At 42.0% G+C, this 19,253-nt stretch overlaps 2 protein-coding genes across 5 annotated transcripts in view; both read right to left on the bottom strand.

Moving 5' to 3' along the window:
- MOV10 (Mov10 RISC complex RNA helicase) overlaps nt 1-8,263 on the bottom strand; it is a 25,993-nt gene extending 17,730 nt beyond the window's left edge. For 2 of the 4 annotated variants that reach the window (XM_011933162.1, XM_011933164.1), the window contains exons 1-2: nt 7,839-8,263; nt 7,519-7,736 (exon numbers count right to left, since the gene is read on the bottom strand). In XM_011933162.1, coding sequence (XP_011788552.1) covers nt 7,519-7,655 — 137 coding nt within the window. In that variant the 5' untranslated portion in view covers nt 7,656-7,736; nt 7,839-8,263. The remainder of the gene's footprint in view (nt 1-7,518; nt 7,737-7,838) is intronic. The other 2 variants (XR_001000732.1, XM_011933163.1) reach the window with 2 other exon arrangements.
- A 2,668-nt stretch (nt 8,264-10,931) lies between these two features.
- CAPZA1 (capping protein (actin filament) muscle Z-line, alpha 1) overlaps nt 10,932-19,253 on the bottom strand; it is a 60,537-nt gene continuing 52,215 nt past the window's right edge. The window contains exons 8-10 of the mRNA XM_011933166.1: nt 15,380-15,451; nt 12,934-12,996; nt 10,932-12,552 (exon numbers count right to left, since the gene is read on the bottom strand). Of these exons, the coding sequence (XP_011788556.1) occupies nt 12,412-12,552; nt 12,934-12,996; nt 15,380-15,451 (276 nt within the window). The 3' untranslated portion in view covers nt 10,932-12,411. The remainder of the gene's footprint in view (nt 12,553-12,933; nt 12,997-15,379; nt 15,452-19,253) is intronic.

A 19,253-nucleotide genomic window follows, 5' to 3' on the forward strand; every position in this document is an offset into this window, starting at 1 on the left:
AAAAAAAAAAAAAAAAGTTCCTAGCAGCTTCATTCAGAAGATCCCTAAACTAAAAACACTGTCCATAAACAGGGGAATAAATATACAAACTGCAATTTGGATTCATACAATGGAATACCACTCAGTGCTAAAAAAGAAACTACTGATACATTGTGGATGAATCTCAAAAACATTAAGCTAAGTGAAAACTGCCTTACACAACAATACATACTATATGATTCCATTAAATGAAGTTCTAGAACAGGTACTATCACGAAAAAAATCAGAGCAGTGGTTGCTTCTGGGTAAGAGTGAGGACTGACTAGGAAACAGCTGGAGGGACCTTTCTGGAGTAATGTGATGTTCTGTACCTCAACAGGGGCTTGCACACAGATATATGCATTTGTTAAACCTCACAGAACAGTACACTTACAATTTGAACATTTTGCTATTTGCAAATTTTGCTTAAAGGCCGGGCACAGTGGCTCATACCTGTAATCCCAAAAGTTCGAGACCACCCTGCACAATATAGAGAGACCCCATCTCCACAAAAAATGAAAAATTAACTGGGCATAGTGGCACATGCATATGGTCCCAGCTACTCAGGAGGCTGAGGTGGGAAGATAGCCTGAGTCTGGGAGGTTGAGGCTGCAGTGAGCTGTGATCATGCCACTGTATTCCAGTCTTGACAACGGAACAAGACCTTGACTTAAAAAAACAAAAAATCAAAACCCAAACAACAACAACAACAACAGCAACAACAACAAAAAACCCATGGCCGGGCGCGGTGGCTCACGCCCCTAATCCCAGCACTTTGGGAGGCCAAGGTGGGTGGATCACCTAAGGTCAGCAGTTCGAGACGAGCCTGACCAACATGGTGAAACCCCGTCTCTACTAAACACAAAAAAATTAGCCGGGCATGGTGGTGCATGCCTGTAGTCCCAGCTACTTGGGAGGCTGAAGCAGGAGAACTGCTTGAACCCAGGAGGAAGAGGTTGCAGTGAGCCAAGATTGCGCCATTGTGCTCCAGCCTGGGCAATAAGAGCAAAACTCTGTCTAAACAAACAAACAAACAAATCCATAAACAATTTTTTTTTCATTTCTAGGTAAACATAACATAAATTTTGAACTCTAGTTGATAATAATCACGCTGAATAATTAATAATAGTAATTTGTTGGAATGAAGTGCACTGATGTCTGTAACATTCTGAAATGCATCAGGAAAATCAAGATGACTTGCTAAATAAACGGAGGGATGGATCTATGGGCAGGTATGTGTAAAATGTTAAAAGAAATCTAGGTAAGGGTATGTGGATGTTCACTGTACAATCATTTCAACTTTTCTTTATGTTTAAAATTTATTATAGCATAATATTGGGAAAAAAGTCCCAACAATGCATTAGAGGTCCATGCCAGATGCCTAGGAGTGATTCCCATCATATAGTTGAGAGAGTAGGACGTGGATGATGTGAATAACATGATTCTTTTGAAAGAATCTTGGTCTGTCACCCAGGCTGGAGTGCAATGGCGTCATCTTGGCTCACTGCAACCTCTGCCTCCCGGGTTCAAGCAATTCTCCTGCCTCAGCCTTCCTAGTAGCTGGGATTACAGGCACCCGCAACCACGCCCAGCTATTTTTTGTATTTTTAGTAGAGACGGGGTTCCTCCATGTTGGCCAGGCTGGTTTCAAACTCCTGACCTCAGGTGATCCACCCACCTTGGCCTCCCAAAGTGCTGGGATTACAGGTTTGACCCAGTGAGCCCAGTCAAACATGATTCTTTTTAAATAAAACAATGACTAAAAAAATACCCTGATTGATATCAAGAGTTACCTGAGTATAGGGCAGAATGTGGAAATGGAGGTGGGATGCCCATAAGGGGAGGGGTCCACAATAAAAATGATATGTGATAATGATCCCATGTGTGTAAACTTATGTAGGTGTGATATAAGCATGCCTGCATAAAGAGATAAGTGAGCCAGGCGCAGTAGCTCACGTTTGTAATCCCAGCACTTTGGGAGGCCAAGGTGGGTGGATCACTTGAGGTTAGGAATTTAAGACAAGCCTGACCAATATGGTGAAACCCCATCTCTACCAAAAATACAAAAATTAGCCAGACATGGTGGTTCATGCCTGTAATCCCAGCTACTTGGGAGGCTGAGGCAGGAGAATTGCTTGAACCCAGGAGGCGGAGGTTGCACTCCAGCCTAAGTGACAGAGAGAGATTAAAAAAAAAAAAAAAAAGATAAATGAAAAGGTGGTCACCAAAAGTATTTTTAAAACATTTAAACAAGTATCTAACATAAAACATTAAAGCCCTTAATTCCCTTGCTCCCAACTACTTGCTTAATTAGGAACAATTAATTAAACCCACTATTTGATGTATGTTTTTCCTGACTTTTTTCTATGCATATAAAACACAATAATGAGATCATATATGCTACACATACTATTCTGCAGCAGGCGTTTTCATCATCATGGATGTTCTCCCGTAACAATGCTTTACAGAGCCACCATGCCCTTTTGAATGGCTACAAAAGATAGCACGTATGAATGCATCATGGTGTGTTTTTTTCTCTAGTGATAGACAAGCTCCCTGAAATTTCTGGCTACTCCAAATGTTACAATAATTATCCTTGCACACAAACCCTTGTACTTGTAGGCAAGTCTAATGGGATAAATTCCTTAAAGTAGAACTCCTGGGTCAAAGAGAATGAACCTTTACAACTTTGATAAGTTCTGCCAAATTGTCCTTTAAACAGGTTGTATAAATTTATGTTCTCACTAACAAGAGTTTGAAAATGCCCTTTTCCCAAGGCTCTAACATCAGAAACGTTCAATGTTTTAAATTTTTGACAACTGATTACGAAAAATGTTATCTTTTTTAACTGTGCATTTCTCTGATCACCAATATAGTCAAGGATCTGTCCTTCTTCTATTAGTCATTTGTATTTCTTCTGTGAGCTGCCTGATCATACCCTTTGCTCAATTTCCTAGGACCCAGTTAACCATTCTCTCACCTCTGGCTTCATACCGCTACCCTAGGCCACCGCCTATATCTGCAGAATTGTCATCAAACACAAATCTGATCTTGTTCCCCCAATTTATAACTCCATAGTCCACAAAATTAAGTCTTTTATATGGCACCTTCAAGATCCTTCATAGTAACAACGATAATGCAAATATAGTAACATCAACAGAAAACATTTCCTGAACGCATTATCTCACTCAATCCTCAAAGCAACCCTTTGAGGTAGTAATTATCATCATCCCATTTTAGAGAAAAAGAACATGAGGTACACATCCTCACCCACACTTGGTGTCTTGTTAATCCATCCTTATTTCAGCCATTCCCAACTGCTTGTATCACTGTGCCCCTCTGCAGACTTCTGCGCTGTGGACATCCTTAGCCTGCACTGCCCTGCCTTAGGCCGTCCCTTCTGTTTGTTGGGTGAACAATGGCTAATCTTTTTAGACCCAGTTCAGGAAAGGCCAAAATCTAGAGGAACTGTATTTCAAAACATATGATCAGATTTGGAAGTGATCTTAAAGAGACATCTAGTTTCATAATCTACAGACTGTGGATTCCAATTCTCATTAGCGGTTCAAAGCCAGGATTTTTATAAAATAGAACAAAAAATATCAGAGAGCAGGGAGTGAAACTATGTATTCTTTCAAGGGCAGGCATTGTTTTGTGAAGGCTGTGTATACCAGGTCCCAAAGTAAAATGTGTTTTTTACTGTGGGTAGAGGTCCAACCACCAAGCCAAACTCCATGCCGGAAGCCACAATGATCTTTCTAAATCTGATTATGTCAGTCTCTTACTTTGAAATTTTCTGTGTTTTCCTATTTCCGTTAAGATTAAAGACAAAACAAAACACCTCACAATGCCTACCCAGGGCCCTGCTGGCCTCCCGTTCTTCTGAGGTCATCCTAAGCCTTTGAAGGTGCTGTTCCTTCTGCCTGTACACTCTCCCCTTGTCCTTTACATCTTCTAAGTCTCATTAATCCTTCAAGATTCTGCTCAAGTATCTCTTTCCCCAAGAAACCTCTGCCTAGGTTTCTTGATCTAGTCTAGGTTGCTAGACTAGGTCAGATCTCCAAATTATATACTCTCAATGCATACTGGACTTTTCTGTACAAGCACTCATCACAACCATAATTAAATAATTATCTAACTGCTGCCTCCTTCCTTAGTCAGTTGGGTTCCTTTTGTGTATTTCTAGCAACTCACTTTTGCTTTGCCATTCATAGGAAGCACTCAGCCAGTACTTGTAGAAGAATGAGTCTCCTGTCCAAAGCAAGAATCATCTTCTCTCAGAAACCATTCGTGACATCAGTCCTTACCCCATACAATGGACTCCTAATCATCATTGCACTAATGAGGGGTACCACATACAAAGCCAGTGTAATATGCTAGCCATGCAAATGCTTTGCCTAGGACAGCTCATTGTGGTCTCTCACAACCCCGAGAAAAAGGTATTATTTTCCATACTCTTACAGCTGGAGAAATGGAAGATTTAGAGAGTTGTTCGAAGTTAAGTGCAACCACTAAATGGCAGGGCTATCTGAACACCATTATTAGCACCTATACTACTGTATTGCATTTGTTTGTCTACATATATCTGCTGCTCTCTACTAGATTATATTCTTTGGAGTTAAGGACCAAGGCACAGGCACATAGTAGAGCCTCATTAAATATACTTGCTAAATGAATAAAGGTAGGTGGGAAAAGGCAAGAGTTCAGAGCAGAGCACTTTATAACATCATAAAATAACCTAGCTGGAGAGACCTATCCCCTTCCAGTACAGGAATCTCCAAGAATTCCTAAAGAGTGTGACTTGCTATACCCCCTGCTATATGGCCCATTCTCTTGTTAGTTAACTCTAGTTGCTAGTTCAATTAGATTCTGCAAGCATTTATTGAGCATCTACTACATGCAAAGCTCTATGCTGGGGACTGAAGACATATGTAAACCTGACTAAAGGTAGAGGAGCTAGCATTTGCGTGGCTAGCATATTACACTGATTTGGTACCAGGAGGAGATGGCCATGTGCCATAAAGCAGAGTGTAACGTGGCCATAATACCAGGCTATACCCAAGGTGTAAAGAATGAGCCATGAGAGCCCAGAGAAAAAGCAAGTAATTCCTACTAGGAAATGAAGGTTGACTTCACAGCATTCCAGCCTGGCTTTTTAAAGGATGTGTAGGCAAGTTATTTAATCTGAACATAGATTTCCCCAACATGGTGAGGGTACAGAGCGGGGATAGTTGATGAAACCCACTTCTGCCTTCTGGAGGGACACAGGAGTGCAATCCTCTCCATCTTAACACTCCAAAATAGTCAAGGATAATTACCTTGTTCTGTCTGATTTTTCTATTTTTGAGGCAAATATTTCTGTTTCTTTCACTGGGTCTCAGGATAGAATATGAACCCACATAGAAGGCCTTTCCTCCTCCTCCATGTACTAAAATTTTATCTCTTTCAAGGCCAAGGTCAATGCCACCTTCTCCATCACATCCCCTAATGATTACAGAGGAGTGGTATCTTATCTGCATAAACACAAGTGCATACAGTAAAAGTTACTTTTGAAAATGCCTACATTCACCCATAATATACAGTATATCTGGCTTTCTGTATGCAATCCAACACAATCAGTTTTTCCCCGGTACTAAAACAAACTATGTACCTTTGGTTTAGAGCTGACAAAGACTCTCCTTGATCAAACTTATGTTAGGCTCCCCGAGCCCTCTTTTTGACTACCCCTTGACCTTGCCTCCCCAAACCCTTTAGTCTTAGGCCCATCTAGTTCAGTTTTAGCAAGAATCGTAAGTCATTTTAGTGAGACTCCTCATCCTTGATGCACGACCATGCTTGATATCTGATAAAGTTCCTCATTCCTGTCTTGGATGTACAAGTCCTTGGTCTGCCTTTCACAAGTCTTGTTAGGTCGGGTGAGCAAAAATCCTCCCAGTCTTTATGGCTCCTCTTAGTAATTTTCTATATATTGATCCCTTTACTCTGTTCATTGGTCATAAATCCCCAGCTGTCTTTGCTGTATTCAAAATTGAGCTCCAACTCTCTTCCCTATTGCAATAGCCCTATTACCATAGCCTTGAGTCAAGTCTTCCTTACTGCTTTAACCAATTACTTTTTCCTTAACAAAGCCAAAAGAAGTAGGTGACTTGTTTCACAGCCATGTTGTACTCTGTGGACGTAGGTGAATTCACATACCTGAAGGGCTGATACCATGTGATGCAAATGCTTGCTCTTTCCTCCAGCATTTTTCTTACCATCCCTAGTATAATTCTCCATTTACCATGTACTATCGTATATTGTGTACATGTATATTGCATGCATATCATAGCCTCTGATACTCCTCTGGGACTGTGTTTTTCATCTTAAAGAGTCCCCATAGTGTCCAGCATGGTGACATAACTATAGGGCCTCATCATCTTTGCCCCTTCTCAGATGTTGTTCAAGCCTGTTAATATCCTTCTCAAAATGTGATATCCATTAGTGAAAACGATATTCCAGACACGATTTGACCAATATGGAGAGTCTCTACCCTCTCCCCCCGACCACAAATCACACTTTTATTAGCTCAATATTAGACTTCAGCTGTTTTAGCAGAAATATCTCACCCATACTGGCCCACTGGTCTGTTAAAACCCAAGGTCTTTTTCGGGAGGTCTGTTATTAAGCCCAGATTCCCACTCCCTTATGTTTATTTGTACAAGCCTTTACGTTTACCCTTGTTAAACTGTTTCTTGGTTTTCCATGCAAGGCAGCAGCCTGTTGATAAACGTGTTTTTGAAGCACAATTCTGTGGTCTGACAGAAGACTCTTTGATTTTCACTTGGGTGGTAACAGGAAAAGGAGACCAAACAGCCTTCAGCCACAGGGTGAAAGGGAGCCTCCAGAAGGCTGGCCCTGCCCCTGGGTCTCCATGGAGAAGCCACAGGTGCTAATGGAGGTTTGGTACGTACGTAGTTTGTGCCCTTTTCTTCTTTCCAGAGCTTCCTGAGCTTCTCCCTTCTACCCTGGGCCTCTTCAGCTCTCCCAGATAGCGGACCCCCGAGGCAGCAGCGCCTCAACAAGGTGGTAGAGGTCCCCGTAAAGCCCGCGCCCGGGCTCGCAGCCCCCAACAGGCAGCCTCTTCCCCGCGCTCCCGCGATGCCTGGGCCCCCTCTGGAGGCTCCCCTCCCCCACCGCGAGAGCTGTCCCTCAGCCCCCGCGAGCGGCGCGTGGATGCGGTACCTAGCTCCCAGCCCCGGGTTCCGGCCGCCTGGGGCGCGGGCAGCGCGGGAGGCTCTCCGCGGGGACTTGGCGCAGGGGCCCAGCTCGGGCAGAACGGGCGGGCTCCGGGCGGCGCTGGTGGGGCGTGGGCGAGGCGCGGGAGGGGAGGTCTGCGCCGCCCCAGGACTGGCCTGAGCCGCTGGGGGAGCTGCGTCCCTCTGCGCCCCGGGGCGGGAAAGGTGGCCCCCGCGCGGGGGTCGTGGCAGCAAGCTGGGCCCGCGATTCGGGGCCGGCCCGTACCTGATCTTGAAGTCGCGGTTATAAATGGTCCGCAGCCGCTCGCGATCTGTCTCCATGTCCAGTCCCCGAACGACCAGGAAACTCTCGAAACACTGGCCCGCCTCCCGGAGCTGCCGGCAGCTGAACTTACTGGGCATCGCGGCGGCGGCTGCGGCCCAGGCAGGAGGGTCCGTGGAAATGAAACTGAAAGTCGCCGCTGCAGCTGGAAGTTGGCGGCCCTGAGATGAGGGTGCAGCAGGGGGGAAGCCCACTAACTCTGACCCCTGATCCTGCGGGTTCCCTTCTCCCCACAAGGCTTCTCTCCTCCGTTCTTTTCTTACCTGAGCTTTCCCTTCGGTTTCTTCGTCCTATCCCCTCCCCCTCTTCGCATTAACTCTTTCCTAAAGCGTCTGACCCCTCCCTCAGGGCCCTCCCCTTACCCCAAGCTCCCTCCCCTGGCTTCTAGCCAGTATCAGAACGTGGCTACTGCTTGGGGCCTTCTGAACAGCCCAGGAGGACCTCCGAGCCTCAGCTGGGGCTACCCTCACGCCCACCCTCCAGAGCCTCGGAACTCAGTGAAAAGCAGGAGAGCAAAGGGCAAGACTGGGACCTAGGTCGGCAGCAGCCGGACTGGGAAAGCTTATCCAGCGCCTCCCCCAGCCTTCCAGGGGCATAAACCCGTAGAAGCAGGCGACACGCCCCCTCCCCCATTTTCCCTTCTTGGGCTTTCAGACGCACGTAGTTGGCATAAGGGTCAAAGAAGTTTGGGGAAAAGAACTCAGAGTCTCTGAGATAAAGGTGTGGACGTGTGGGAGGGAGGAACAAGGGGCTCTGCCAGGATAAACAGTCATTGCTTTTCTCTGCCACACCGGCTTCATTACGTGGGTAGGCTGGTGACCCTTAGCCCTGAGCCACATCAATTTGGGCGCTTCATTGCATTCCAGTCTGTGTTGTTCTTCAATTTTTACTAGTATATAAGGTAGCCTCTTATATTTATCAAAATACTAGCATCTTGGGCATAAGGGACTGTTAGGCAATAATAAGTGGTTAATAGTGACAGCATCAGTACCAAGAAGAGAACTAAAAGGGCAGTGTGCTTCAGAAGACTGTATAAACAAATTTAAAGGAGGTGGGGCTACAGTAACAAACCTTTGCATCTATTTTTTCCTGGAGAATGAAATAACACACACACTAGAATGGGACAAGCTTAAGTTATACTACAAAGTTTTAAATACATCACTTTCAAATAAATCAAAGCTAGTGTTGTTCTCCATAGTAGTTACCAGCAGGAAGCCACACACTCAATCTAAGGAACTGAAGAAAGTCCAGAACCCAGGTCATACTCCAGCTGGGCTACCCTTGTACCTTCTCTCAGGCCAACAACCAAATGAAGCCAGGAATAACAGGCTTTAGCAACAGGAAATGCAATGTCAGTGGGAACCAAAGCTACGGGGATAGGGAAAATAGAGCAGAGGAAAACATCTTAGAAACTTATCGTGCAAAGTAGAGGAAAAAACTAGATAAGCAGCCAAAGATTTTACCTTTTTTTCTCCCTCAATGTCCTGATGAGGTTCCAGAAGAGTAGAGAGGGTGAACTCCTCAGAACTGCCTTGTTACTTACCATCTCAAAAACCTACCATCAACCATACTCAAACTGAATGCCTGGTTCCATTCTGACCAGCAAATCTAAATCCATATTATTCTTGGATACAATCTCCCCTCTTCTCTGGTCAGGTTTATCTCTTGGATGTTCTCAAAACGTACACAAAAGGCTACAGTATACTAAAAACTTGGGTCAAAGTGTGATGCTATGTGGCTTTGTTTACAATGGAACTTCTCTAAACAAGTTTCATCAGGAAAAATCTACTTCACATAGGGTTCTAATTGTTATTGTCAGAGCTGTTTGAACCAGAGCAACTCCATCTTGAACAGGGGCTGGGTAAAATGAGACTGAGACCTACTGGATTGCATTCCCAGGAGGTTAGGCATTCTAAGTCACAGGATAAGACAGGAGGTCAGCACAAGATACATACCATAAAGACCTTGCTGATAAAACAGGTTGCAGTAAAGAAGCTAAAACCCACCAAAACCAAGATGGTGAGGAGACTGACCTCTGGTCGTCAGATGTGAGATTTGTTTCTGTGCTCAGAGCTTGTATATACTCCGTGCATTTATACATACCCTATCTGTTCAAAGCAGAAATTTAAGTTAGCTCAACTTAAACTACAGGACAATCCAGCTTTGTTCTGTATTTACCAATCTTCCTCTGATTTTTCACATAGTAGGTAGCTGAAAAACGAGACAATGGTCACAAGCATTTGGTTTACTTGGTAGTTTTATAGAAACTTGTAAATTCACAAGTTGGCATTCAAATATTTATCATTCTTTGAGTCTGAAGAGAATATGCCAAGTTTGCCAAGTATCCTATGAACCTAGATGGGTCCAGCGCCAAAGTCTTAGATTATAAAAGACAACAGGCATTGGAACTAGGCAAGCAATAGAGGAATAACCACTGAGACTCAGATGAAACAGTCTTCAGCAGTGTCATTTCAAACCCGAATATAGGAGGGAAGCCTCACAAAAAACTCTTTTCCAGATGGCTGGGAAATCTTCACCCTGGGGTACAACAGGCTGATTTCAGCAGCTTGTGGTGATAAAATAGATACAATTCAAGCAAATATTCTACTAAGGGAGGTTGAGAAGGGGGCGGGAGGAGGAGAGGGAGTGTCTGCCAGACTTGGTAAGAAGGGTTGACTTCCTCCCAACCAAGGCCTTTAGATAGTTAAGGGGTTAAATTTTTTTAAAAAATCTAAGCTAAAGAATCAATGGGATAGCAGGGGCAGGATGAGAGAGTTAATAAATAAAAGCAAGAATGTTTCAATCTATTTGCATTACAAATAGAACGGAATGCAGCTAAATATTCCTCAAAAAGGTGGGAATTTGACCTGGCCTTGGATGGAGTACTTGAAGCACAAAAACTCCCTCTGGCTCTCTTTTGGGAATCAGGATAAAAGCCTCTCCCACAAGTCTGTAGCTAGGCCAACTAAGGAGAGGAAAGCAGCATTTCAAGATAACGCAATGTGAAATATTACCAAGTTTAAGGCAGGGATTCTTTCATTTCTCCTTCTGCCTAGTGACTACAACCATACTTGGGGCCTTGCTTTCTGAATGACAGGTACAGAAGACAACTACATTTTTCCCTTTGAAACATGGGTAGTCTTTGAGTGAAGAGCAGTATGATCCATACACATTGCTTATGCCTTAAAAACCTGTTCTTTGCAAATCTGTGGATATTCACTAAGTCTATAATAGTTGAAGGTAGAAACCAATTTCAGAAACCCTAAACATTCTCAACATAAGATCAAATACAGCTGAATATCTTACCTTGAGAACCAAGGCTGAAGCGATGAATCAAAAAGGAGAGACTCAGACAATTTTAGAACAAAACAGGTATATTTCTATTAGACTACCTGATACAGAAGATAGTGTGGTATGGATGGATAGTATGAATGACAAATAATACAAATATATTTTATTTGAAATAAACAAAAATGCATACACAGCTCAATGGGTCACCTGGAAACAAACTGTTGCTTGACTGTATTACTGAGCAGAAACAAAACGGAAGCACAAACACCTTTCTTTTTTGACATGTATCTGGAGATAGGTAGGAAGACACTACTTGGTTTTTTAAAAAACTGACCTTCCCTTAAGGCCTGGTCATAGAAGTGTAAACAATGTAAATGAATCCACCATTACCAGTTGTCATATCATATCTATGTCACCTGTGTATTCTGAGATTACACACATACCTGCCAATATACCTGGGAAAGGTTATTTTATCACAGTTACACTTGAGTTCTTGGCAGGCAGGACTGAGGAAGAGTAATTTGAAATAAGTTTTACATCCTATTTAGAAGAAATCACTAGTATTTCCTTAAATAACAGGTTACAATAGAAAGATACTGCCTGGAAGTTATCCTTTTCACTTTGGTTCATTTTTAGTTTTTGTTTATGATTTACATAGCTGTTTAATTCATTTGCTTATAGTACAATCCTGCCATAAAGTATTAAAGCACAAGATACCTATTATTCCTTCAACATCTGCATTTTTCAAGTTTTATACTCTACATCCACAGTACGTCAGCAGTTCTTGAATGTTTAAAAAAATAAATGGGTAAAATGCTTCTAAAAATGCAGATGTCTATAACTACAATGGTACTAAGATGGGAGGGAGACAATGAGAGAAGGGATAAAAGCAACATGTTCATGTGCAGGGAATGTGGTTCAAGTCTTTGGATTTAAAAACAAGTTCCCCAGAGAAGCTGGCACTTCCTTTGCCCTCCAAAAAGGACCTGAAAAGTCCCAATCCAAACTTTGGAAAATTACAGTTATGAGATGCAGTAAATGATGATCAAAGCAGTCAGAGGGAGAAGGATGAATGTGTCTTCCATTTAGCTAGAGATTGTAGCATAGCCTCTTTAGGTGTTGGTGGATCAGTAAAAACCACTGAAGTACCAGAAGTGCTTGGAAGGATAGGGGTAGAAAGTAATGACCATAATACCTTGTCTAAATCAGTAGCAGGCTTCATGGCTAGGAAACTTTAGTAAAATGTTATTAGGATAGATTGCTCTCTCACCAACATGAAATGTGGCAGAATTAACCAAAAAAAAAAAAAAGAGAGAAAAAAAAAAAGATTTACACGTTGATATAGCAATAACAGAAAATTACAAGGCAGAAAACACAAAAGAATCAAGATAACGCTACAGGTTCAACAGTATTTCATGAGGCTAGAAAACCGGTTAACTTTGAAAGCCCTAGCAAAATATCACTCTTGTTTATAAATCACTTTATCATATGACCACACGTTGAATCCTTGTCTTTCCACATACTGAAGAATCCTACATTCAGCCTTTAAGCATTCTGCATTTCTTTGCCAATCTTGTAGCTGAGTATCTTGTTCCAGTCGATTTTGGTGCGGGTAACTGGAAGCTGCCGGCGCAAGGCCTTGAATGTGGTATCTGACATTGTTTGATAGTTTTCACTAATTGCTGTCTGCAATAGATAATTGAAGATGAGTTGCTTGAACAGAAATGTAGCTGGTTGTGAACAGAAAAGTAATGCTATAGTCAAAGGATATGCTTGAGTCTCCTATGAAGGACAGACAGGATATATTATTTTCAGTGAGCTCCTCTCCAATCTCTGAATTTGGTCAAGTTCACCTATATTATTTCTAAAGTGAGAGCTACAGTCCCAAGCAATCCTCAAACTCTGATGGTAAGCAGAATGCCAACTTGGAAGGTTTGCAAAGTCTCCACATTTAGTAAAACTGAAGAGCATATATATTTATATTGAAGGACACAGGCCTAACAAAATATGTTTACAGCAAAATAATAAGATAGTAGAACTAGGAAAATTAGCTCCAGGTCTTCTTACCTGATACTCATTTTCTGCATTTTCTATGATTTTAATAAACTCCTTGGCAGTTTGGGCTTCATTCTAATGGAGGAAGGAAGAGGGGGAAAATCAGATTTTTTTTTAATGTGTAAGCAGTAAGATCCTGAAAAGTAAGTCCATCTTAACATCTGTATAACAATTTCTAGTTTACCAAGTGTTCCCATGCCTACTACCCTCCTTTGATTCTCACTACTCTACAGAAGAGACTATGTTATAATCATAACCCCCATTTTGCAGATGAGAAAACAGAATCCTCTTAAGCAACTTGACCAGAATTATACAGCTTTTGAATGATAAAGATGGGATCTGAAATTAGGTCTTCACCAAAAAAACCCATGCTCTTTCCACTCTACCACAGTATGCCCAAAAGACATCATCAAGTCTTGAAACCTTGACGCCTTGAAAATATTTCTGGTTTAAAATGGTATGAACAATGCCCTTGGACACATCAGTCATATACATAAGCTCACATATGCCTTTATTTGCCAATTATGATGTTAAACTAGCCAATCACATTTTGTACTACGTGGTTCAAGTATAAAATGAAATGAATCTCCCTCTTCCTGTTACCATTAAGTACAACAGAATTAAAGGGAAGAGGGTAGGATTTAATGTCTAGAGCAGCAGTCCTGAGACAGACTATGAGGTCAAAACTATTTTCTACTTTCATAATAATACTAACACAAAGTTATTTGCCTGTTTCACTTTCACTCTGTAATGTGTGTATGATGTAATGTCCTAGAAACTACATGATGTGTGATGACTTTATCACTTTGAGGGATAATGAAAGGTATGAAGCAGAGGCCGGGTGCAGTGGCTCATGGCTGTAATCCCAGCACTTTATGAGGCCGAGGCAGGTGAGGTCAGTAGTTCAAGACAAGCCTGGTCAACATGGTGAAACCCTCTCTCTACTAAAAATACAAAAATTAGCTGGGCGTGGTGGCGGATGCCTGTAATCCCAGCTACTCGGGAGCCTGAGGCAGGAGAATCACTTGAACCTGGGAGGTGGTGGCTGCAGTGAGCCAAGATAGCGCTTCAGCTTGGGCAACAAGAGTGAAACTTCATCTCAAAAAACAAACAAACAAAAAACAACTAATATCACAATAAAATCAGCCATCTTTTAATAAACCAGACATTACACAATTTGTGAAGACAAAGACTAATGCCATTCTTCCCATTATTTTTTTTCTTTTGATTTGGAAAATATATTCACAAAGATGTTACTTATTAACAAGTAATAGGTTTGTTATCATTAGTTTTAATTAAGTAATATTTTTAACACTTCTTAGTTTTCTTTCTTTTTGAGACAGGGTTTCACTCTGTCACCCAGCCTGGAGTGCAGTGGCACGATCTTGGCTCACTGCAGCCTCAACCTTCCTGGGCTCAGGTGATCCTGCCACCACAGCCTCCCAAGTAGCCGGGACTACAGGCACTCAGCTGATTTTTATATTTTTTTGTAGAGACAGGGTTTCACCGTGTTGCTCAGACTAGTCGTGAACTCCTGGGCTCAAGCTTTCACCTGCCTCAGCCTCCCAAAGGGCTGGGATTACAGGTGTGAGCCACCACTCCCGGCCAACACTTCTCAGCTTTAATTTTTAGTGAGGTAAACACTGATCTAACACATAAACAAAAACTCTTTGGGGGTAGCCAATAACTTCTAAGAACTTAAAGAAGTAATGAGACTATCAAAGAAATACAAGAACAATCATGTCTCTTCTTTCAAGGTATAGAACACAATAGTGGCCAGGCATGGTGGCTTACACCTGTAATCCCAGTACTTCGGGAGGCTGAGGCAGGAGGATCACTTCAGTCTAGGAGTTTGAGACCAGCCTGGGCAACATAGAGACCTCATCTCTACCAAAAATAAAGAAATTAGCTGGGCATGGTGGCATGCACCTGTGGTCCCAGCTACTTGGGAGGCTGAGGTGGGAGGATTGCTTGAGCCTGGGAGCTTGAGGCTGCAGTGAGCTATGATCATGTCCTTCCTTGCACTCCAGCCTGGGCAACAGAGTGAGTTCCCATCTCAAGTAAAACGACAACACCAAACCACAAAACATTCTAATTGAATACTCCTAAAAATGTTGTTTCTCTAATGATATAAATGCAGCCCTATAGGATGCAGTTTGGTAAACTTTCCTTGCTCTTGGTATTATTGATTGAAGGTACTGCTGTCCTTGAGTGACTATTATAATTGAGAGACAGCGACTAAGGACATTTGTCTAAAGCCATAATCAATATTTTGAGTCAAAAACTGTGAACTAATATATGCTGGTTGGTGGTAAGAGGCACTAACAGAAGTGGCCAAAATCAAAACATTAAAAGCAAACTGATTTTCTACTGGCAGAAGCAGCACTCAGGATCAAAACTAATTTTTTAAAGAAAGATGAGACATGAGTAAGACAGACACTGAATATTCCATACTCACTGAAACAGTTAGTGAATCCTGTACATCTTTATGACTAACCAACTGAACATTGCCATCTTCATAATAGTGAACCTGTGTGAGACAATGTATGAATCTTTTTAGGGGAAGTTCATAGAGAAACTTGCTACTTAGGACACAAATCCATGCTTTAAGCTATCTTTAAGTTGATGAGCCTTTTTACCAACTCTGAACAAATAATTAATATAAGCAATGGTAATTCACAATGGTGGTTAATTAATTCACAGAACACTTAAGTTTAAGAATGCTTTTTCCTTAGCAGGGAAAACTGATTATTAAGTTCAACAAACATTTATTACATGCTTTTCACATTCTAAGCACGGTGCTAGGCATTGTGAATACAAAGGTAAATAAGATCCCACTCTTAACAATATTAAAATAATTAAAGTCATTAAACATTAGTTTTTCTCTGTGAAAACTAAGGAGTTTCAACGGATCCTAATACCTAATATTTGGCACATTTCTCCATATACATTATCATCAATATTGGTAAGCAGAACTGACCAGGTACAGGAAAAGTCTCATTGAGGGTTAAAGACAGGACGAAAAACAAATATTTTATTGGTAAATCAGATATTTTCAAAAAGATAAAAGTAGTTCTGAATATGTAAGGTAAAGTGAAGTGCCAGGCTGGAGTGCACTAACCATACTGAAATGGCTATCATGAATAAGAAATGTGACAGTTAGAAAAGTAGTATTTCAGCTGCATAAAGACTTCACTATTACTTATTCAATCTTATTACTCATTCAATCTTTTTTTTCTTTTTGAGAGTCTTGTTCTTGTCACCCAGGCTGGAGTGTAATGGCACGATCTCGGCTCACTGCAACCTCCGTCTCCCAGGTTTAAGTGGTTCTCCTGCCTGAGACTCCCAAGTAGCTGGGATTACAGGCACCCGCAACCAAGCCTGGCTAACTTTTGTAATTTTAGTAGAGACTGGGTTTCACCATGTTGGCCAGGCTGGTCTTGAACTCCTGACCTCGTGATCCGCCCACCTCGGCCTCCCAAAAGTGCTGGGATTACAGTCATGAGCCACTGTGCTAGGCCACCTCATTTAATCTTTACCGAAACTCTTATGAGATGAGGACTACAACTAACCCTCTTTTATAACTGAGGAAACTGAAACTTGCCTTGAAGCAGTTATTAAACAATAACTTATTCATGTTCACACACCTAATAAGAGGAGAAGCTAGGATTTGAATTAGGTCAAATTCCAGAGCTATATAACATATGTAGTATCTCCCAATGCTATGTTTTGTCAAAAAGTTAGAAATTCCTTGATCTGGAGAGAAATAGTGTCTCAGCAGGGGCTTACTCTTTGTGGATATCATTAGAAGGGCATAACTAACAGCCAAGCTTCATTTAGGCAGAAACCTATTTGCAACAAAAAGACTTCCCTGGACAACATAAACCCCCTACATATCCTTGTTTAAAGGACAAAAACAAATATCTTCTTTTTTTTTTGAGACAGCATCATGCTCTGTCACCCAGGCTGGAGCACAGTGGCCAATCTCGGCTCACTGCAACCTCTGCCTCCTGGGTTAAAGCAATTTTCCTGCCTCAGCCTCCTGCATAGCTGGGTCTACAGGCGCATGCCACCATGGCCAGCTAATTTTTGTAGTTTTAATACAGATGGGGTTTCACCGTGTTGGCCAGGCTGGTCTCGATCTCTTGACCTCATGATCCCCGTGCCTTGGCTTCCCAAAGTGCTGGGATTACAGGCGTGAGCCACTGTGCCTGGCAAGTATCTTCTTTAATAGGAGAAACAGCTGGCTCTATCCAGATGGGCAAGAGAAGCTAGACTTTCCATACCCTCTCTAAACCCTGAAATTTTACCTTTTGGCTTTCTAAGAGGTTAAAGAAGACAAGACAATATAAGAATCCACTGAGAACAGGCATGGTGGCTCACATATTTAATCCCAGCACTTTGGGAGGTCGAGGAGGGCAGATCACTTGAGGTCAGGAGTTCGAGACCAGCCTGACCAACATGGTGAAACCCCTTCTCTACTAAAAATACAAAAAAAAAAATTGGCGGGCATGGTGGCGGGTGCCTGTAATCCCAGCTACTTGGGAGGCTGAGGCAGGAGAATCACTTGAACCCAGGAGGCAGAGGCTGCAGTGAGGTGAGATTGCGCCACTGCACTCCAGCCTGGGCAACAGAGCAAGACTGGAATCCACTGGAGACAAGATGAAAATCCACTGGAAAAGAAGGGTGATAATAAGAACCACTAATACATGTAAAATCAGAATAGCAAAGATGTGGGCAAAAAGACTGGGCTCAATGATGATGACATATAAAGGTTAAAATCCCAATAGATAAGAATATTTAAAATACAAGTAGGTCACAATCAAATATCAGTTTTGTTTTTTTTTTCATTAAAAAACTAGAGGTTCAGGGACTGAAAAGAACATTCAGAAGGGGAATAAGCCGGGTACAGTGGCTCACACATGTAATCCCAGCACTTTGGGAGGCCAAGGTGGGCAGATCACGAGGTCAGGAGATCAAGATCATCCTGGCTAACACAGTGAAACCTGGTCTCTACTAAAAATATAAAAAATTAGCCCGGCGTGGTGGCAGGCGCCTGTACTCCCCACTACTTGGGTGACTGAGACAGGAGAATCGCTTGAACCCAGGGGGTGGAGGTTGCAATGAGCCAAGATCGCGCCACTGCACTCCAGCCTGGCGACAAGAGCAAGACTCCATCTCAAACAAAACAAAACGAAAACAAAAAGGGGGCAGGGTGGGGGATGAGTACAAACAGGATGGGAGATATTTAAAAAAAAAAAAAAACCAGAGATCTGCCCATAGAAGAAACAAGAACTTCTATTTCTCAGAACTTGTCTAAAGAGAGGAGGTATGCAGAGCACATTCTTTTTGTTCAAGAATAAAGACTATACAATTAGTCTGAACTTCTGTTGTATTTCTTAATTAGGACATGGAAAGGAATATAGGGTAAGGTCAATAAGCCTCACTGCTATGATCTCAATGAAAAATTCTAGGGCTGGGTGTGGTGGCTCACACCTGTAATCCCAGCACTTTGGGAAGCCAAGACAGGTGGATCACGAGGTAAGAAGTTCAAGACCAGCCTGGCTAACACAGTGAAACCCCGTCTCTACTAAAAATACAAAAAATTAGCCAGGTGTAGTGGCAGGCACCTGTGGTACCAGCTACTCAGGAGGCTGAGGCAGGAGAATGGCGTGAACCTGGCAGGCGAAGCTTGCAGTGAACCAAGATCCTGCCACTGCACTCCAGCCTGGGCCATAGAGCAAGACTCCATCTCAAAAAAAAAAAAAAGTGTTAAGACTTTGTTTTTGGCCTAACAGGTGATCTATGAAGAGGAATGTTGTATGAGCTATTGAGAGGGCTATGTATCATGATGTTATTGGGGAGTGTTCTCTATACCTAAATTAGAAATAATTGTTTTTTACTGCCTTCTAGTCCTCTGTTCCCTTATTAATATTCTGTCTTGTTTTATTATAATTACAGAAAGTGGGGTATTGAAATATCCTACTATAATGATATTGCTCTATCTGTGTTTATTCAATTTTGTTAGTATATGCTTTTTATATTTGAAACCCTAATTTGAGACATACACACACGCAAATATGCACACGTTTAAACAAATTTGTCATAGGTTCCCAGTGAATGAATCTATATATTGTTTAATGTCCTTCTTTGTCTTTTTCAAGTTTTGACTTAAAGTAGATTTTACAAAATATGACAGTTTTTGACTTAAGATGTAGCTTGTGTAATATTATTTTGACCTCTTCTGCACTCATTTTGTTAATATTCACATGAAATTTCTACTTCTGTCTTGCAACTTTCAGCCTTTTCTTGTCATTAGATCTCAAATGAGT

This window comes from Colobus angolensis, unplaced genomic scaffold (assembly GCF_000951035.1).
Source record: "Colobus angolensis palliatus isolate OR3802 unplaced genomic scaffold, Cang.pa_1.0 Scaffold124, whole genome shotgun sequence".
NCBI classification, from domain to species: domain Eukaryota; kingdom Metazoa; phylum Chordata; class Mammalia; order Primates; family Cercopithecidae; genus Colobus; species Colobus angolensis.